We start from the raw sequence: 22567 nt of genomic DNA, 5'->3' as shown, positions 1-22567 counted from the left end.
TAATAATAAGATGAGATAGTTTTGTGCATTTAAACCGGGCCTTACTGCCTGGCTTTCGGCCTTCTTGATCCAACTTCATTACTCTTAGACACTACTGACTGCTTGCGCTTATTCAGGATATCCTCCTTTCTGAAAGCATTTCTACTACTCAAGGGAGGAAAGCCTGATTTGGAATCTTTTTTTCACATACTTTTTGCCCAAATGAGAGATCCATTCTTAGGGAAATATTCGTCAATCGAGGATGTCCTCCGGCTAAAGCACCAAAACAAATAGTTAGGTAATAGAGTGCCACAAGGATAAAAGATCAAAAGGATTAACAAATTCTCGAGCAGCACAGGAAATGGGCCTTTTGTCCCTCGGTTTAGCTCATCAGCTTAGCCCTGCATCCTTCTCTCCAGTACAAATGAGAATCTTTCTTCCTGCCTTTCCAGCTCTCATTTTAGCTTATATTTCTTCTATCATCGGGGATGGTAGGAAGTAAGGGCCGATACTTTTGTAAATTGATGTTATTTTACAAAAATATCCCAATTTTAAAACATAATTGTGTTAAACATGATGAGTTTATCGTTTCCATAAACAATTACATCATATCAAATACTACAAATTGGATGCGCTCCTGGATCACTTTCAGTTCCATGACTGGGTCCTGTTTGGATTCAGAGATGAGTTAAGATGAGTTGAGAGTTTGTAAATAGTAATGAGATTTGTAAGTTAAAATTTGCAAATAGTAGTCACCTCTAAATCCAAACCGGCCCATGATTAATGCATTTTTTGAACTAAGCCATGGATTGCTCTTCTACTTCTATGCTTAATCTCTTTTCACATTCCCCAAGGATCTCAAAATCTCCCCCAGAAATCAAATGTTTGTAGCTTTTATTGCCGTATCACACAGCAACTAGAGTTTGTAACGGCAGCTACTCATCCCATTTTGCATTGGGGATGGACACAATTTGTATAATTGTATCTAATAATATGCAATTTATTCCCTCTCTTTTTCTATAAAGACTTCAGACCTACCAATGACTCACGAAATGCTACCGTACCTGCAGACAATGTGACTACTAAATAAACTTCACAAGACAAAGTTCGATAGAACACGAGCAGCAAACATGTATTTTATATCCCTCCCAAGGAATTGCCACAAAGCACTAATCCAAGCCAGACGAAATGTAATGCCAGCATATCACTACCAGAAACTAATCAAATATACGTTCTTTCCAGGTTATTACAACAGAAAATATGCAGAAGACAAAAAAAGAAGGTTATATACAGTATTGTAGTGGCGGAATACCTTTCATTCATCAAATCCATTGTTGACCTTTATTTCCAAAAGCCTCTCAACTGGTTGTCTGCATATCGGGCACCGGTTTGTCTGCAACCTCAAAACCTTTGCACATCCACTGCACATACACTGCCACATGGAAAGAGACCCAACCAATATTACATCAAGACCATGCTATTAAGTAACTCTGTAGGTTCATGCTTTGCAAATGAACAACAGACAGCGATAGAATGGATGCACCTAGTATTGTAGCCCATTCACTCATATTTACCTTGGTAACATTATGAGCCAAATTCACGCAATTGCATTGGTAACCAAGAAATCAGCAGTTCACAATATATATACATATATGGTAAAAAATTTTGAGATGGAATCAAGACATGCAATTGCGAGACATGGCAAACAACTTACAGCAAACAAGGGTCGAAATCAATTCCTGCACAACATTTTTGTTTCCTTGTTCTTTTATTTATTCATTTATTTCTGGTGTGGGTGGTTTAGTAGGGAAGGTTTAGATAGTTGACTTTCTAGAACAGCCCCCAAACTTAAAATGACCAAAAACACAAGCAGCCAAATATAAGGTGCCATGATTAGCTGGAATTTGCAACCTGTGTACAAGGAAGTTGGAACTAATATGGGCAGCTTGATTCTAAATTTCTACTGCAGCGATAATCTAATCACAGATTCAGATAAAATAACAAGAGGCTAATTACCATATGGCGGCAAGGTAGAACAGTTGTGTCCCGCAGCTCCGACAGGCAGATTACACATTCTTTTCCTGGGTCATTCCCATCCAAGTCACCCTCAACGGAATTCCCAATACCATATATCTCCTGCAGCTCATACCTCATTCCATTGACCCAAAGGATCTGCTTCACCACCCTCACCTGGTATTCACCTTTTTCCTTTTCAAGCACTGCGTGAGTTATCTGGGAGTTGGTAGTTGGAGGTATTGCGTTTCCATCTGTACCATTCTTGTTAACTGAGGTTGCCTCTGCTTTAACTGCCAAAGGATAGATGTTCATGTCACCCACTTTCAGAATGTCTGTCTCCTCAAATATTGAGAAGTTAATTCCAGTTCCAGAGGGCTGCCTGAACTTCTGACCCAGACCTTGTTGGAAATGTACTGTCACAGGTGCAATTAGGTTTTCCTTCATTGGTGTCAGGTTGCAGTCCTCACTTTCTTTTGCAAAGAAGATAATGCTAATGCTGTAGAGCAAAGCCAATGAAAATTTAAAGACAACAATGATTTAAGAAAAACAAAAAATAATAATAATAATAAAAATAATAATAATAAAGATCTGGAATGTGGAAACCCCTATAACAAACAAAGACAACATTTGAAGATCCCAATAAATTTGACAAACCAAAAATTAAGAGTCTGGTTATAAATAAAAAAAATGCCCATAACAAAGAAGATAATACACACACACACACACACACACACACACACACACACACACACACAACACAAGTGATGCCTCCTAGCAGATGAAACGGTAGATTGGACATAGAAAAACAGAACTGCAAGCAAAATATCCCACTTGGTAATATCGCAAAATATCCTGCTTGGTAATATCAGATGGATAAATTAGACTAACAATATTTTGCTTTCAGTTTTGATAAGCAGCAACATAAACCACAAAATAATGAAAGATGAATAGAACCATTGATGCACCACAACAATATTTTGCTTTCTACAGTCCAAAATACAGCCTAAGATCTTCATATGATCATTTTGTATTTGCTTTAGACATGTTTAGCATCCAACTGAGCAACATCAATTGCTTTTCAATAATTAAAACAAGTACCACAAATCTTCACTACAAAAAATGAATAACTACAGAGGCAAACTCCTCAGTCCTCACTGTCATCATTCAAGCCTTCCTGACTTCTCTGTTGTTGACAATTTCAATTGGAAATAAGATTTGATCAATGATTAGATTGATTCCAAAAGTTTCTCATTACTCTCCCTGTGTTCAAACCCACTGCAGCCTTATCGGGACTTTTCATCAATTCAATGGCCCATGTGACACCTGAACTTTCCATCAAAGATTACTAAACCATCTCAATCAGCTCTCTACCTGTTTAAACTTTATTGTAGCTTCTCTAAACCTTCTTCACCCAATGCAGTCTCATTACTCCAGGTGTCTCTGGACAAAGTTGTAAGAAAACCGACCTAATCTTTAACTCCAGCTCCTCCCTCATTATAAAAGCAGATGAGCTACTTTCAACCATAGAGGAATAGGGTTGGAAACACATTAAATGAGAAAGTAAACTTGAGACATGCAGTAACTATAGTTCTTAAAATGTTATCCTTAGCCAACATCTTGTGATGCACAAATAAAATGGAACTAACTCCCCCATGCTTTCACATGTTTTCTGTTTAATACCCGTTTATTTTTGGCAGATTCGAGATGTGTTTTAAAGCGTCTTAGACTCAAGACCAGATTTCCTTCTCGGTAAATTTATTTGATAATTTTTAAACAGAAATTACTGACTTGTACTAGCAATTGATTGAATGTCCATTGAGTCAATAGAAAATTGTAAGAGACGCAAAGAAAAATCAATAATAAGAATACGAATAACAAGAGCGGAAACCCCACCAAGAGCTAGAACAGGCAGAAACTGGAGGAATCCCAGCCAAATGGAGGCTCCCCCCTACCCGGCCCCCAAATACACACAATGCAAAGTGGATCCCCCACGTGTACAATTTTCTATAGGAATGCAAATTCATGTATAGTATATTGCATGTGTACAGGAAGCTTTAGTGGTTGATCTATAGGAATCCTCCAAAGGCTCCCCTCAATGTAACATTAATTTTTTCAGAGCATAGGAAGTTGATGCAGTCACAAAAAACTTTTAATCTCTAGTACTCTACTAGATCATGTCTTGGAGGTGTAGATAAGACCCTTTGAATCCTTCCAAGAAGAGGAAGTTTGCCGTTCGTTCATTCTAGTAGGTATTTACTTCCTTTGGATCCTTCCAAAAGAAGGCCGTTCACTGTTCGTTCTTTCTATCAGGACTTTACTTCTCAGAATAGTAACAATTTTCCTTAAGGGGTATTTGAACGACTAAGGCACCTGTAAGAGTAGCTTTGTTTTTGCCTAGAAAGCCTTCTTAGGGAAGATCCTGTAACACCCCATTCCCTTAGGATAGAGATATTACCAACATTTAAAACATAATGCCCGGTAGAGAGATTCATATCCTGAATTACCTCATTTATTGAAATTCATCAAAACATTAAAACTGAACTGAACATGATTGTTTTGGAAACTGAACGAAATATAACGAAACATAACTAATCCTATGCATGACCTAAAAGAAATCTAATTCTGGTGATAAAATCACTTATTCAGCCCTAAGTCTTGGTACTAGATCTACTCCTGGCCATTCCGCTCTTCATCATCATAGACATCATCTGCGAGAATCAGACATGGAAGAAACAAGAAACACACAAAAATAATGAGTTGAATACTCAGTAAGTAGTACGTCGTATCGTAAAAATATGGTCCTTGCCTAACATACAATTCATCTCTAGGATGCCCTTACGAACATGCACACAACTTCATGGATTTCAATCAAATACGTAACATGATTTTCTGGAAGACTTTACATACATATATCGTCACAGATTTACATGGCATACATTTTCATTATTAACATAAGCGGGAGCATATATAATCAAAACATGTCATTGTGAATGCATAACGTCCAAGTTATCTTGTATTAACATGGAGTGAAACACGCTTGAGTCCGTGTTTCACTTAACTTGCATAACATGGAGGGAAACACGCTTGAGTCCGTGTTTCACCTAACTTGCATAACATGGAGTGAAACACGCTTAGAGTCCGTGTTTCACCTAACTTGCATAACATGGAGTGAAACACGCTTGAGTCCGTGTTTCACCTAACTTGCATAACATGGAGTGAAACACGCTTGAGTCCGTGTTTCACTAAACTTGCATATCATGAAGTGAAACACGCTTGAGTCCGTGTTTCACTAAACTTGTGGTTAACCACGCTTGAGTCCGTGGTACCGTTACATTTCTTATCTTTCTTAATGCATGGGATTTGCTTCATGAACATCTCTAACATGGCATAATCTTGTACATGGTATAGCGTAACATGACATGGCATGGCATATTCTTGTACATGACATATTCTTGTATGATTTAGCATGGCATATCTTTGTACATGGCATATTCTCGTATGATTTAGCATGGCATACTCTTGTATACTTTAGCATGGCATGGTGTAACGTGATATTACATAACATGCTATGAAGGTTCTAAGACGATCCAAGGCATACATGGTTTAAGTATTACACGAACATGGTATATGTACAATCTAAGCATTTCTTGGACATGGCTTGCATAATCTGACTATTACATGGCATACTTGACTTTGAACTACAACTTCAACATTTCATGTCTTTCATGTGAATTTAGTAACATTAAATCAATCAACAATAAATTCATTCACTCAAGTATAATCTCATATTTCATCAAGATTGTAAAGTAACTAACCTTGACTTGCCTCTTAGTGTAGCGTAGTTAGCAATCATAAGCACATCACATTTTTTTTATACATAACAATAATATGTATACATAACAATAAGAACAATCATATTCACAGTACGCGTGCATTTGTACGATCATACTATTTACCTCTTAGCGCTGCTTCCTGATTTCCAATTTGTAGCGCGTTACCTAAACGAGGTTCTAGACGTTAATAACTTCCTAGCAAAACGTGTCGTAATACTCTACGTAATTAAATACGTATAAGAAATTTAACTACTAATAGACTCCAACAAATGCTTTGAAATCTTTTCTTTTTTTTTTTTTTTAAAAAATCTTTTATAAAACTTGTGTCTAAATGCTGAATTTATTCAATTAGATAAAGCCCATGTAAAGGTAGTGTATTTCTGAGAAATATACTATCTGACTGACTTAAGGCTCCAAGAAGTCGAGGCTCAGGGAATTACATCCTCACGGTCAGTCAGATAGTATATTTCTCAGAAATACACTACCTTTACATGGGCTTTATCTAATTGAATAAATTCAGCATTACAAGGCATGCATGGAATTACCGAATTAAAGAGGCTTTTTGGGAACTGAAGCACACGGGATAAAACAAGAAGAAGGAAGGAAAAGAAAGAAAAGAAAGAAAAGAAAGAAAAAAAAAGAAAAGAACGAGAAAGAAAGGAAAATAAAACACAAGGAGCAGACGTGAAACAGAGGCTTACGGGAGAAAGAGGCCGCGCGATGCTCACGAGGGAGAGCAGAGTGCGTCGGCGGCTCTAGGTGGCTGAAAGCGACCGGCGACGAGACTGGGGGGCCCCTATGGTGGTGCGACACCGAGAGAGGGAGAGAGAGAGAAACAGCGAGAGTTTAGAGAGATATGGGTTTGAAACTCAAACAACCGAAAGGGAGGGAGGTGGCGCGCGGCGGCAGGGGCTTACCTGAGGGGGTGGTTTCGACGGGGTTGAGTTGGCCGGCGTTTTCTGGCGCCGTGGGTAGGGCTCGGACGTCCCGGGGTGGACGACGATGGTTGGGCAGAGGTAAGGTTTAAGCGGGAGGGTTGTTTCTCTTGATTTAACACTGTGTGAATCACAGAGGCTTGAGGGTCTTTTTATAGGCAATGGGAGGAAGCGACGTGGAGAGATTGGTTGAGTTCTGAAATTGCCTAAATTTTAGGAACTTATTCTCACGTGGATACCGTTTCTGAGAGAGTTTGAAAGGTTTGATTGGAGTTGCTCAAACTCTGGAAACCGAAACTAGCATGGGGACTAAGTGGATAGCATATTCGAAGTTTCTTTTAAAAAGGAAAGGAAACATTCAATCGATATATCTGTTACCACAAAAATAAAATCTAAAATAGATAAATAAATATAAAGAAATTAAAATACCGATAATTGAATAAGTAAGATACTAGTTTTAACCCTAAATTTAGACCCGTATGTTACAATCTCCCCTCCTTAAAAGAAATCTCGTCCTCGAGATAACGTACCTTAGTCGAATAAATAAGGATATTTGATCCTCATGTCCTCTTCTAGCTCCCAGGTGGCCTCTTTTTCCGTGTGGTTGCTCCAAAGTACTTTGACCATCGGAATGGTCTTCTTGCGGAGTGCTTGAGCTTTTTGTGCAAGAACCCCGATTGGAAATTCCTCATAAGTCAGATCCTCGCGAACTTGAAGAGGCTCGTACTCAAGTACATGTGTGGGGTCTGGAACATACTCTCGAAGCAAAGAGACATGGAAAACATCGTGAATAGCCGATAACTGAGGTGGAAGGGCTAACCTGTAAGCTGCAGCTCCGATCCTTTCTAGTATCTCGAAAGGACCTAAATATCTTGGACTTAGCTTGCCTTTCTTACCGAATCGCATGATTCCCTTCATTGGTGCCACTTTCAAGAATACTTTGCTTCCTTCCTCAAATTGCAAGTCTCGCCGTCTCTGATTCGCATACTTTTTCTGTCGCTCTTGTGCAATGGCAAGTTTCTTCCGGATAACTGCTATTTTCTCATGCATATCTTGGATAACCTCCTGACCCAAGGTTCTACGTTCTCCCACTTCGTCCCAATAGAGAGGTGACCGGCACTTGCGGCCGTAAAGAACTTCATATGGTGCAGCCTGAATGCTCTCCTGGTAACTATTATTGTACGCAAATTCTATCAAGGGTAAGTATTTAATCCAGCTACTCTTGAAGTCTAACATGCAGGCTCTAAGCATATCCTCCAATATCTGTATTGTCCTTTCTGACTGTCCATCAGTTTGAGGGTGGAAGGCTGTACTATAAGTCAACTGTCCCTAACTCTTTCTGTACACTCCTCCAAAAAGTCGAAGTGAAACGAGTGTCCCTGTCCGACACAATCTTAGAGGGAATTCCGTGCAATCTAACGATTTCGCGTACATACAGTTCCGCTAATCTGTCTGTAGAGTACGTCATCTGAATCGGAATGAAGTGAGCTGTCTTTGACAACCTATCGACAATTACCCAAGCTGCATCCTGTCCACCTGGTGCCTTAGGAAAACCCGACACAAAATCCATACCAATTTCGTCCCATGTCCAAACCGGTATAGGGAGCGGGTGTAAAAGTCCGGAAGGCCTCTGATGTTCTGCCTTGACTTGCTGGCAAGTTAAACACTGAGCCACATAGCTGGCTATCTCGCGCTTCATACCGCTCCACCAGAACTGTTGCTTCAAATCTCTATACATCTTAGTACTACCTGGGTGAACAGTGTAGAGTGAGCGGTGAGCCTCTCTCAAGATTACATCTCTGATTTCCTTAACATTTGGAATGCATACTCTTCCCTTGAGCCTTAAGGTGCCATCCCCGGATATAGTAAATTCGGGCCTTCTTCCTTCTTGGACTTCTCCTCTGATCTTCGCTAAGTCTGAATCAGTAGATTGGGCAGCCTTTATTTGGTCCATCAGCGTTGATCCCAAAGTCAAACTACTCAACCGTGCTTGTGAATCCATAACCATCTCTATCCCTGCCCGTTCCATATCTAATAAAATATGCTTCTGTGGGGTATACATAGTAGCAAGGGTACCGGAGGAGGACTTCCGGCTTAGAGCATCTGCCACTACATTAGCTTTACCCGGATGGTAGTTGATGTTGCAGTCGTAATCTTTCAAAAGTTCTAACCATCTGCGTTGTCTCATATTCAAGTCCCTTTGAGTAAAGAAATACTTTAGGCTCTTATGGTCTGTATAAATCTCGCACTTCTCCCCATAGAGGTAGTGTCTCCATAACTTTAAGGCGAACACCACTGCTGCAAGTTCCAAATCATGTGTCGGATAATTCTCTTCGTAACTTTTGAGTTGTCTTGAGGCATAAGCGATAACCTTCCCATGCTGCATCAAGACACAACCCAATCCCTGGAGGGAGGCATCGCTGTAAATAACAAATCCTGTATTGCCTGAGGGAACCGTGAGTACAGGAGCTGTCACTAATCTTTTCTTCAACTCTTGAAAGCTTCTTTCACAGTCTTCTGTCCACAAAAACTTCTCATTTTTCCTAGTCAGCTTAGTCATCGGTGCTGCAATACTGGAGAACCCCTCAACAAACCTCCTATAATATCCTGCCAGTCCTAAGAAGCTTCTGACTTCACTCACATTGGTTGGCTTGGCCCATTTCACAACCGCTTCAACTTTCGACGGATCTACTGCAATTCCTTCTTTTGACACAACATGACCCAAGAAGGTAATCTCTTGCAACCAGAAATCACACTTCTTGAATTTCGCAAACAACTGCTCCTTTCTTAAGATCTGCAACACAACTTTTAAGTGGTACTCATGGTCTGCTTGGCTTTTGGAGTATATAAGAATGTCGTCGATGAAGACTACAACAAACTGATCGACATACTCCCGGAACACTTTGTTCATCATGCCCATGAAGGCGGCGGGAGCGTTCGTCAAACCGAATGGCATGACTAAAAACTCATAGTGCCCATAGCGCGTTCTAAACGCCGTCTTCGAAATATCTTCCGGCTTAATCTTAAGTTGGTGATAGCCCGATCGCAGATCAATCTTGGAGAAAACTTGGGCCCCTGCAACTGGTCAAAAAGATCGTCAATCCTGGGTAGTGGGTACTTGTTTTTAATAGTCACCCGGTTTAATTCTCGGTAGTCAATACAGAGTCGCATAGAACCATCTTTCTTTTTCACAAACAGGACCGGTGCGCCCCATGGTGATACGCTAGGGCGAATATAACCCTTCTCCAACAACTCTTGTAATTGTCCTTTAAGCTCCTTCAACTCGACTGGAGCCATCCGATATGGTGCCTTTGATATAGGTGCCGTTCCTGGTAGGATATCGATTGAAAAGTTAACCTCTCGATCCGGAGGCATCCCTGGAAGGTCCTCTGGAAACACATCCGGAAATTCCTTGACTATAGGGATATCTTCAAGCTTCGGTCCCTCAGCAGGTGGTGCTACTAGACTAACCAGGAATCCTGACCCTCCTTGTCTTAGTAACTTCGTTGCTTGCAAGGCTGATATTAATAGAGGTGGGGCAACTCCTCTCCCTGCACAAAATCTGAATTCCTCCTCGCCCGGGGGTTTGAAAACCACTTCCTTTTTAAAACAATCAACACAAGCGTGGTTTCGAGACAACCAATCCATTCCCAAGATTATGTCAAATCCCAGCATCTCAAAAATCACTAAGTCTGCTGGGAGAAGTCTCCCATTAATTTTTATGGGACAGTTCCTAAGCATGGTATCACAAACTATATGTTCACCAGTAGGTGTTGCAACAGACAGTGCACACTCAAGACTCTCTGGTACTCTTTCATTCCAACAAACAAAGGTACGTGCTATAAAAGAGTGTGTGGCACCCGAGTCGAATAGAATGGTAGCATAACGGGAGAATAATAGAATGGTACCTGTAACCACATCACTAGCCGTCTCTGCGTCCCCTGGGGTAAGGGCAAACACTCTAGCTGGTGCGGTAGACCGCTGACCATTCTTTGCAGCTGGAGGCGGCGCGTTCCTTGGGCAGTCTCGGGCCATATGGTTTGGTTGCCCACATTTGAAGCAGGCATTCTGGCCTACTAGGCAATTTCCCTGATGCCTCTTCCCGCAGGTCTGGCAGACTGGATTCGTCGCAAGGCTCTGAGGTAAACGTGGCTGGTAGCTGGGAGTAGGCTTCTTGTTTCTATTGGGCTCAGGTAGGGATTGTTGGCGCTTTCTCTGGTTGAAAAGTTCTGCATTTGCTCTCATGTCTTCTTCAACCAGGGTAGCTCGTGTGACCAAGTCGGTGAAATTACGGATCCTCAAGGGTATCAGGCGACTACGAATTCTCGGTTGCAAGCCCCTTTCAAATTTTTCACATTTCTTTTCCTCGTCTGGAACTAGATAACTAGCAAACCGCGATAATGCCACAAATGTCGCGGTATAACGTTCCACCGTCATGGTTCCCTGCACTAGGTCGAGAAACTGCCTAGCTTTTGCTTCACGGAGTGCGGGGGAAAAATATCGATCTAGGAATGCTCGTTTGAAACGGTCCCAAGTAATGGATACCCCATCATTAAGTTCGAGCAGTAGAAGTTCCCTTGTGGAGGTCCACCATTCATCAGCTTCATCTGCCAGCATATAAGTGGCAAACTCCACTTTCTGTTCATCCGTACAAAACAGAGCCCTGAAAATCTTCTCAATTCTTTTGATCCAGCTTTCTGCATCAAGTGCTTCTGCTCTACCGTCAAAAGTCGGAGGATGCTGCTGTGTAAACTGGTTTAGGGTACAACCGCCCCTAGGATTCTTGGCTACCAAGCCTTCTTCGTCAACAAAATACCGGAGAAGTCTGGTAGCAGCAGCAGCTATCACCTCTGGTTCATTAGGTGGAGGTTCCGAGGAACCTTCAGGTTGCACGTTACGCCTAGCCGGTGCCATGATCTAACAACACCAATCATTCAATAAGCAAGTAATAATTCAATCATTCAATAAGCAAGTAATAATTTAATCATTCAATCAAGCAAAACAAACCAACAACATCAATCATGATAGTAGATAACTTCTTTTGAACTTCGAGCTGGCCAAGAGTCATCCTAGGTATTTTCTATACTAGAATCATATCTCCTAAAGTCTACAGAATCTCTTAACCTGGCTCTGATACCAATTGTAACACCCCATTCCCTTAGGATAGAGATATTACCAACATTTAAAACATAATGCCCGGTAGAGAGATTCATATCCTGAATTACCTCATTTATTGAAATTCATCAAAACATTAAAACTGAACTGAACATGATTGTTTTGGAAACTGAACGAAATATAACGAAACATAACTAATCCTATGCATGACCTAAAAGAAATCTAATTCTGGTGATAAAATCACTTATTCAGCCCTAAGTCTTGGTACTAGATCTACTCCTGGCCATTCCGCTCTTCATCATCATAGACATCATCTGCGAGAATCAGACATGGAAGAAACAAGAAACACACAAAAATAATGAGTTGAATACTCAGTAAGTAGTACGTCGTATCGTAAAAATATGGTCCTTGCCTAACATACAATTCATCTCTAGGATGCCCTTACGAACATGCACACAACTTCATGGATTTCAATCAAATACGTAACATGATTTTCTGGAAGACTTTACATACATATATCGTCACAGATTTACATGGCATACATTTTCATTATTAACATAAGCGGGAGCATATATAATCAAAACATGTCATTGTGAATGCATAACGTCCAAGTTATCTTGTATTAACATGGAGTGAAACACGCTTGAGTCCGTGTTTCACTTAACTTGCATAACATGGAGGGAAACACGCTTGAGTCCGTGTTTCACTTAACTTGCATAACATGGAGTGAAACACGCTTGAGTCCGTGTTTCACCTAACTTGCATAACATGGAGTGAAACACGCTTAGAGTCCGTGTTTCACCTAACTTGCATAACATGGAGTGAAACACGCTTGAGTCCGTGTTTCACCTAACTTGCATAACATGGAGTGAAACACGCTTGAGTCCGTGTTTCACTAAACTTGCATATCATGAAGTGAAACACGCTTGAGTCCGTGTTTCACTAAACTTGTGGTTAACCACGCTTGAGTCCGTGGTACCGTTACATTTCTTATCTTTCTTAATGCATGGGATTTGCTTCATGAACATCTCTAACATGGCATAATCTTGTACATGGTATAGCGTAACATGACATGGCATGGCATATTCTTGTACATGACATATTCTTGTATGATTTAGCATGGCATATCTTTGTACATGGCATATTCTCGTATGATTTAGCATGGCATACTCTTGTATACTTTAGCATGGCATGGTGTAACGTGATATTACATAACATGCTATGAAGGTTCTAAGACGATCCAAGGCATACATGGTTTAAGTATTACACGAACATGGTATATGTACAATCTAAGCATTTCTTGGACATGGCTTGCATAATCTGACTATTACATGGCATACTTGACTTTGAACTACAACTTCAACATTTCATGTCTTTCATGTGAATTTAGTAACATTAAATCAATCAACAATAAATTCATTCACTCAAGTATAATCTCATATTTCATCAAGATTGTAAAGTAACTAACCTTGACTTGCCTCTTAGTGTAGCGTAGTTAGCAATCATAAGCACATCACATTTTTTTTATACATAACAATAATATGTATACATAACAATAAGAACAATCATATTCACAGTACGCGTGCATTTGTACGATCATACTATTTACCTCTTAGCGCTGCTTCCTGATTTCCAATTTGTAGCGCGTTACCTAAACGAGGTTCTAGACGTTAATAACTTCCTAGCAAAACGTGTCGTAATACTCTACGTAATTAAATACGTATAAGAAATTTAACTACTAATAGACTCCAACAAATGCTTTGAAATCTTTTCTTTTTTTTTTTTTTTAAAAAATCTTTTATAAAACTTGTGTCTAAATGCTGAATTTATTCAATTAGATAAAGCCCATGTAAAGGTAGTGTATTTCTGAGAAATATACTATCTGACTGACTTAAGGCTCCAAGAAGTCGAGGCTCAGGGAATTACATCCTCACGGTCACAAGGCATGCATGGAATTACCGAATTAAAGAGGCTTTTTGGGAACTGAAGCACACGGGATAAAACAAGAAGAAGGAAGGAAAAGAAAGAAAAGAAAGAAAAGAAAGAAAAAAAAAGAAAAGAACGAGAAAGAAAGGAAAATAAAACACAAGGAGCAGACGTGAAACAGAGGCTTACGGGAGAAAGAGGCCGCGCGATGCTCACGAGGGAGAGCAGAGTGCGTCGGCGGCTCTAGGTGGCTGAAAGCGACCGGCGACGAGACTGGGGGGCCCCTATGGTGGTGCGACACCGAGAGAGGGAGAGAGAGAGAAACAGCGAGAGTTTAGAGAGATATGGGTTTGAAACTCAAACAACCGAAAGGGAGGGAGGTGGCGCGCGGCGGCAGGGGCTTACCTGAGGGGGTGGTTTCGACGGGGTTGAGTTGGCCGGCATTTTCTGGCGCCGTGGGTAGGGCTCGGACGTCCCGGGGTGGACGACGATGGTTGGGCAGAGGTAAGGTTTAAGCGGGAGGGTTGTTTCTCTTGATTTAACACTGTGTGAATCACAGAGGCTTGAGGGTCTTTTTATAGGCAATGGGAGGAAACGACGTGGAGAGATTGGTTGAGTTCTGAAATTGCCTAAATTTTAGGAACTTATTCTCACGTGGATACCGTTTCTGAGAGAGTTTGAAAGGTTTGATTGGAGTTGCTCAAACTCTGGAAACCGAAACTAGCATGGGGACTAAGTGGATAGCATATTCGAAGTTTCTTTTAAAAAGGAAAGGAAACATTCAATCGATATATCTGTTACCACAAAAATAAAATCTAAAATAGATAAATAAATATAAAGAAATTAAAATACCGATAATTGAATAAGTAAGATACTAGTTTTAACCCTAAATTTAGACCCGTATGTTACAGATCCTCACTACGGAAAACCTACGAAAATGCCCTATCTTTATGGCTGACTGGTGTTGTAAGTGCATAAAGAGTGTGAAATCTGTAAACCACCTTTTACTCCATTTCGAGATAGCCAAAGCTTTGTGGAATGACTTCTTTGGTAGAGTGGGGTTGGTTTGGGTTATGCCTAGAAGGTAATAGACCTTCTAGCAAACTGAGCAAATTGGAGATTGTGGAAGATGGCGCCAAATCTGTCCATTGTGGTGTATTTGGAGTGAAAGGAATAACATAAATTTTGAAGACCACGAGCAGACAACGGATGATCTTAAGATTTTCTTCTTCATCACTCTATTTCTTTGAGTAGCTATAGACTTTAATGGCTAAGTTTTCATAATTTGCTTGTAACTTTTTCTATTTATAATTAGGTGTTTTGCTTGAATGAGTATGTCCTATCTACTTGGGCTATGTCTTTTACCTTTTTCAATAAAATCTTCCATTACTTATATTTAAAAAAATTAAACTGGTCAAGAATCTCAATCCAAAATTAATAGAGGATGATATGAAAGAAAACTCTGGTATTGGAAAACACGGGTTTTCTTCTCAATTTCCCTATACAGAAATAAATGCAGCCTGTTATAAAATAATAATATTAACAGTAAGTAGTAATTATAACAACCATAATCATAAACATTACATTAGGATTATAACTGATGTATGTAGATTGACAGATTCATCCCCATAAAATTAGTTTCTATATGCAAGTATGTTTGATAGAGTCATAAATGGTTATAGGACCCTGCGAGACACTAAGATTCCAATTTCCAGTGGTTCAATTGTCCAATTGGTCCAAGTGAAAATTTACAATTGGCATATTTAAATGTTTTTTAAGGAAATGGAAAAATTTTGCATTCTAGATCCAAGGATACTCATAGAAACTAAGGGTCATTCCAGGCAATGTACTAAAATAAGAACACAAAATTGCAACTAACGTAGTGTCAATCCACACATCTGTAATCGTTTTATCATTTCTAAAAGAATATGCAGCCCATCCACTCTTCCACCAATAATAGTCACAGAATATCTTTCCACTCCTCACTAAACCCCTTCAGCAGACCAGATTCCTCATTCAGCTATCTTCCAATAAACATACGACAAGTTTAATGCTAAAGAAAACTGGATAAAAGGTCTTAGCATACCTCTGATATAGAAGTTGATTAACCTTACACTAGATTGTATAAAGGATACAGGAAAAGAAAAGCTATATGGAGGATTGGTCCATGCTAAGTCAAACCTAGGGAACATGGCACAAAGAGCTTCCTTCTTCAGTGTGCCTAATTCCATTGAAATTGTATCCAAAGAATACAAATCCTGCAGAGAAATTATACTCTAGGTACCATTTGATTCTCAAAACAGACAAACCCCCTGAATCTCTTAATGTAACCTCAGCAACAGTGCTTCAGAAAAAACAAAAGTGATGCCTCCTAGCAGATGAAACGGTAGATTGGACATAGAAAAACAGAACTGCAAGCAAAATATCCCACTTGGTAATATCGCAAAATATCCTGCTTGGTAACATCAGATGGATAAATTAGACTAACAATATTTTGCTTTCAGTTTTGATAAGCAGCAACATAAACCACAAAATAATGAAAGATGAATAGAACCATTGATGCACCACAACAATATTTTGCTTTCTACAGTCCAAAATACAGCCTAAGATTTCATATGATCATTCTGTATTTGCTTTAGACATGTTTAGCATCCAACTGAGCAACATCAATTGCTTTTCAATAATTAAAACGAGTACCACAAATCTTCACTACTTAAAATGAATAACTACAGAAGCAAACTCCTCAGTCCTCATTGTCATCATTCAAGCCTTCCTGACTTCTCTGTTGTTGACAATTTCAACTGGATACGATTTGATCAATGATTAGATTGATTCCAAAATGATTGTATCAATGATTGTAGTGATTCCAAAAGTTTCTCATTACTCTCCCAGTGTTCAAACCCACTGCAGCCTTATCGGGACTTTTCATCAATTCAATGGCCCATATGTGACACCTGAACTTTCCATCAAAGATTACTAAACCATCTCAATCAGCTCTCTACCTGTTTAAACTTTATTGTAGCTTCTCTAAACCTTCTTCACCCAATGCAGTCTCATTACTCCAGGTGTCTCTGGACAAAGTTGTAAGAAAACCGACCTAATCTTCAACTCCAACTCCTCCCTCATTATAAAAGCAGATGAGCTACTTTCAACCACAGAGGAAAAGGGTTGGAAACACATTAAATGAGAAAGTAAACTTGAGACATGCAGTAACTATAGTTCTTAAAATGTTATCCTTATTTTCTACCACTATAGCCAACATCTTGCAATTCACAAATAAAATGGAACTAACTCCCCAATGCTTTCACATGTTTTCTGTTTAATACCCGATTATTTTTGGCAGATTCGAGATGTGTTTTAAAGCGTCTTAGATTCAAGACCAGATTTCCCTCTCGCTAAATTTATTTGATAATTTTTAAACAGAAATTACTGACTTGTACTAACAATTGATTGAAGGTCCATTGAGTCAATAGAAAATTGTAAAAGACGCAAAGAAAAATCAATAATAAGAATATGATTAACAAGAGCGGAAACCCCACCAAGAGCTAGAACAGGCAGAAACTGGAGGAATCCCTGCCAAATGGGGGCCTCCCCCCTACCCGGCACCCAAATACACACAATGCAAAGTGGATCCCCCACCCTGTGCAGCAATACCATGGGGGTGGGGAATACAGGGGTGACCTATAAGAGGTGGTTGATCCCCTTGTGCAGAGGTTCTTTCCCCCCTTTGGATGCAATGGCACAAGGTGGATGACCCACCCTGAATGGGGTGGTCCGCAACCTATGAAAATCTCTCCAAATCTAGCCTTCGCCAAGGGGCTACCAGTGAGTGGGGATTCTGAACCAATTTTTTCTCTCTTAATTATTTTTCACTTCTATTTTTAATGAAATCACTCTTAACTATTAGAACAAGTCTATTTGGGATGGTCTATTGAGAAAATTAAGCACAGTTTAGTTGGAAGAGGATTTATTTGTCTAAAGGTAACAAGATTACCTTGATAAGAATACTCCATCCAATTTGCTCACATATGTCCTATCCTTGTTTCCCCTCTCCACTAGCATGGTCGAACGAATATAGAAGCTACAACAAGACCTTTTATGGAATGGAATAGGTGAAGACTTAAATTCCATCTAGTAAGTTGGGATAAGCTGTGCTCTCCAATGTCTGGGGGAGAGGAGTTCGAAACTTGTTGTTCAACTGAGCCATACTAGGGAAATGGTGGTGGCATAATCAATATGAGAAGGTGGCCTGGTAGAAAGTTGTAGTGTGATGTGTTGATATATCCCTGCATGTGTATAAGATCAAAGACCCTCACTTTGTCTAGACCACAGTAGAAGTAGTCCTAGAATCCAAATTTGGTTGTGCTTGGGGTGAGTGTTGTTCTAATGAGGTACATGGACCATAAGTGGTGAGGCTGGGGAAAAACATTAGAAGAGGATTTGTGGTCTTTTCTAGTCATGTTAGACTTGAGGTAGGTGATAACTCTAGGATTAATTTTGGCATGATTTATGGTTGAGATAGGGCCCTCAAGGAAACTTTTGCAGAAGTGTATAGTATTGCACATGTACAGGAAGCTTTAGTGGTTGATCTATAGGAATTCTCCAGAGGCTCCCCTCAATGTAACATTAATTTTTTCAGAGCGTAGGAAGTTGATGCAGTCACAAAAAAATTTTAATCTCTAGCACTCTACTAGATCATGTCTTGGAGGTGTAGATAAGACCCTTTGAATTCTTCCAAGAAGAGGAAGTTTGCCGTTTGTTCAATCTAGAAGGTATTTACTTCCTTTGGATCCTTCCAAAAAGAGGCCGTACACTGTTCGTTCTTTCTATCAGGACTTTACTTCTCAAAATAGTAACAATTTTCCTTGAAGGGCTATTTGAACGACTAAGGCACCTGTAAGAGTAGCTTTGTTTTTGCCTAGAGAGCCTTCTTAGGGAAGATCCTCACCACGGAAAACCTAAGAAAATGCCCTATCATTATGGCTGACTGGTGTTGTAAGTGCATAAAGAGTGTGAAATCTGTAAACCACCTTTTAGTCCATTTCGAGATCGCCAGAGCTTTGTGGAATGACTTCTTTGGTAGAGTGGGGTTGGTTTGGGTTATGCCTAGAAGGGTAATAGACCTTCTAGCAAACTGAGCAAATTGGAGATTGAGGAAGATGGTGCCAAATCTGTCCGTTGTGGTGTATTTGGAGTGAAAGGAATGACATAAATTTTGAAGACCACGAGCAGACAAATGATGATCTTAAGATTTTCTTCTTCATCACTCTATTTCTTTGAGTAGCTATAGACTTTAATGGCTAAGTTTTCATAATTTGCTTGTAACTTTTTCTATTTATAATTAGGTGTTTTGCTTGAATGAGTATGTCCTATCTACTTGGGCTATGTCTTTTACCTTTTTCAATAAAATCTTCCATTACTTATATTTAAAAAAATTAAACTGGTCAAGAATCTCAATCCAAAATTAATAGAGGATGATATGAAAGAAAACTCTGGTATTGGAAAACACGGGTTTTCTTCTCAATTTCCCTATATAGAAATAAATGCAGCCTGTTATAAAATAATAATATTAACAGTTAAGTAGTAATTATAATAACCATAATCATAAACATTACATTAGGATATAACTGATGTATGTAGATTGACAGATTCATCCGCATAAAATTAGTTTCTATATGCAACTATGTTTGATAGAGTCAAAGATGGTTAGAGGACCCTGCGAGACGCTTACAAGATTCCAATTTCCAGTGGTTCAATTGTCCAATTGGTCCAAGTGAAAATTTACAATTGGCATATTTAAATGTTTTTTTAAGGAAATGGAAAAACTTTGCATTCTAGATCCACGGATACTCATAGAAACTAAGGGTCATTCCAGACAATGTACTAAAATAAGAACACAAAATTGCAACTAACGTAGTGCCAATCCACACATCTGTAATCGTTTTATCATTTCTAAAAGAATATGCAGCCCATCCACTCTTCCACCAATAATCCTGCAGAGAAATTATACTCTAGGTACCATTTGATTCTCAAAACAGACAAACCCCCTGAATCTCTTAATGGAACCTCAGCAACAGTGCTTCAGAAAAAAGAAAATCTCAGACTCACCTAATTCTGGTAAATCACAAAGTTCTCCAAACTACTCACAAATCCATAAATCTCTGCATGGAGAGACATAGCAAGGGCCCATACCATCTCTGTTTCATCAAGAGAACGCTTTATTTAATTCATCGAAGCATCAAATTAGTATTTTTTTTTTCCACAAATAGAATCAAATCAATTAATTTAGATCTTCAAAATATTAAATAAACAGAAAACTATATATTTATGCATAAAATTGAGACTATAGGTTATAAAATAGAAATCCAATCCCCAACCGCAGAGTATAATCTCCCCACACAGACTGACCGGGTAATAGATTAAAACTATTACCAGATAATCTTCCCACTTGCCGAGGGCCCGTGCACCTCGGAATTAGTCAGGATGCTATTCTCGGACACTCGATGCCAATAAAAAAAAAATGATTAAAATTAAGCAGCGAATCCTAATGCAACGCATTAAACAAACAAATAATAATGGTTGAAAAATATTTCAAAATATTATAGAGACGAATCACAATCTATAATGCAACAACCTCATGCTTTCTATAAATTTCAGACACCACACTATGTTTAAAAATAAAAAATAAATTTCAGACACCACATAAGAGCAAGGTGGAATATTTCAATATCACCAAGAAAAAGCTATATACCTGCCGGCAACAGTGGCATCGAATGTGAAGCATACGAGGAAATGCTCAGGGTTTTCCTCGTCCGGCTCGATCCTCAAAGTCTCTTTCTTGAGATTAACATCGTTCCTTATAGTAACTGCCTTCTGGTGCTCGATATGGAGCGCCGGAGGAGGCATGACCGGTCCACAAGGGTACCTCCCGCCGACCCAATTGGCGTGTGCCTGAGCCGGGTCTACTTGAAGATGGGGATTAGAATGAGGCCCATGGTCGTAGGAGGCAGGTAGAGGCATCGGCATAGCCGGTGGAGGTACATAATAGCCAGGATACTGGTTGTAAGGATGGGGAGTATTGTTGGGGTTAGGGTACTGTGAATGATAGGGCGTGGCGGCGGCGATTACGTACCGATTGACGGGGATTTCCGGCTGCGGTGGTACCACAGGAGGAGGGGGCTGGTGGCTCCGACGGCTCTCTTGCCTTCGACGGCCGTTCACACCGCTACTCCAGATGTTTCCCATGGAATTTTCGTTCCCAAATCCCGAGGATCCAAACAGAACACGCCGAGAGAAATCCTAGAAATCTTCCCACCCTGTCTTCATCTCATGGAAACGAAGAGGATCCACATGTCATAACGAGATGCACGTATGCATGCAATGGTTGAGAATTGTGCTTTCGTTTCTGCTTTGTCCGTGACTATTGCGGGAAAAACTTGGGGGTTTGTGCAAACGGAAGAAATGAAAGGGAGGAAGGAATCAAACACCACCTGAAGGTTTAAAGCGATAAACAAAATGCAAAGGGGGAAAAAGCTAAATAAAGAGGAAGGAGAGGAACATAGACGTAAAGGAGAGGCGAGGGGGAGGAACGGAGGACCGAGGAACAGAAACTTTTATATGATGGTTGGTGTGATGGGAATTGCGCAAATCTCCACCCAAAACAGTTTCATGAGTGACGCAGACTCGGTGCACGAGTTCGGACGCATTTAGTAGATGTTTGCTTTCGGAAAATGATAGGGATCCAAAGCGATGGAGCATCACGCTAAAACCTTTTTTTTTTTTTTTTTTTTTTTTAGTGATTAAGAAAATGTTGTTTAATAATATTATAAATTTTTTTTAAAATATTTAAAGGTGTTAAAAAATTATGTGAAAAACATTAAAAAAAAAACTATTTTTAAATATTTTTTTACATCATTTTTTAACACTTTTAAATATTTAAAAAAAAAAGAAGAAAATTCACAATATTATTAAACATTATTTTCTTAATCATTGCGTAAAAAAAATAAAAAATAAAAATTGGAGCAGGATGCTCCAGCGGGATCCCTAATATTATCCTTATTTTTTTCTCGAATAATTTCGAAGCATGCAAACCACAAATTCTAGTGATTTTCACTCAATTTCTCAAAATTCAAAAAATCTTGCTCAAAATTTTTTTATCATCTCTCATGTCAACATATTTTTATTTCTTTAATTAAAATAATATTTAAAAAAACTAAATGAGGTTAGCAAAATTTGAATGTTCAATTCTGTAAATTTGAATGCAACATATGGATTAGCGAAAATGCAAGAGGATACCTCTCAAATGCAAAAAAAAATAAGCAAACCTGTAGGAGAAAAGTCTAGTGAAGCAGCAGGAGTTATGTCTTGAGGGCCTTTCTCAGGAAGCAACAGCAATAAGTGGTCGAGGCCCATGGGAGCCACTAGACAAGTATCTTCAACCCAAATTGATGAAAAATGTAAGAAATGATTGTACTACTATTACGATGAGGAATGGAGCCTAGTCCATAACTGCAGGAATCCAATGATTTATTTTCTACGAGCTAATGAAGAAGAGTTAGTGGAGGAAGAATGCAACCAACGAGGTGATTATGTGGAAAAGGTTGAGGAAAACAAATTGGAGATAAGGTGGAGGAACTCGAGATATCATTTGCTGCAATTTCTGGCACACCACAATTAGTACAATGAGACTAGTGGGCAATGTTAAGGGGGAACAACTGTTGATTTTGGTGGATTCAAGCAGCTCAAATAACTTCATAGATTCAT

The 22567-nt window shown here is 39.4% G+C and overlaps 1 protein-coding gene across 1 annotated transcript; it reads right to left on the bottom strand.

The window, feature by feature from the left end:
• Positions 1–1085: 1085 nt before the first annotated feature.
• On the bottom strand, positions 1086–21531 carry LOC121267594 (probable E3 ubiquitin-protein ligase LOG2). Its single transcript, XM_041171541.1, has 3 exons — positions 20556–21531; positions 1996–2491; positions 1086–1411 (listed from the first exon to the last, which is right to left on the bottom strand). The coding sequence occupies exons 1-3, from the start codon at positions 21047–21049 to the stop codon at positions 1295–1297; spliced, it is 1107 nt and encodes a 368-aa protein (XP_041027475.1). The 5' UTR covers positions 21050–21531; the 3' UTR covers positions 1086–1294.
• Between the last annotated feature and the right edge of the window lie 1036 nt (positions 21532–22567).

Source organism: Juglans microcarpa x Juglans regia, chromosome 5S, assembly GCF_004785595.1.
Source record: "Juglans microcarpa x Juglans regia isolate MS1-56 chromosome 5S, Jm3101_v1.0, whole genome shotgun sequence".
NCBI classification, from domain to species: domain Eukaryota; kingdom Viridiplantae; phylum Streptophyta; class Magnoliopsida; order Fagales; family Juglandaceae; genus Juglans; species Juglans microcarpa x Juglans regia.
The sequence above is the reverse complement of the archived record's forward strand: the minus strand, read 5'-3'. Positions and strand labels throughout refer to the sequence as shown.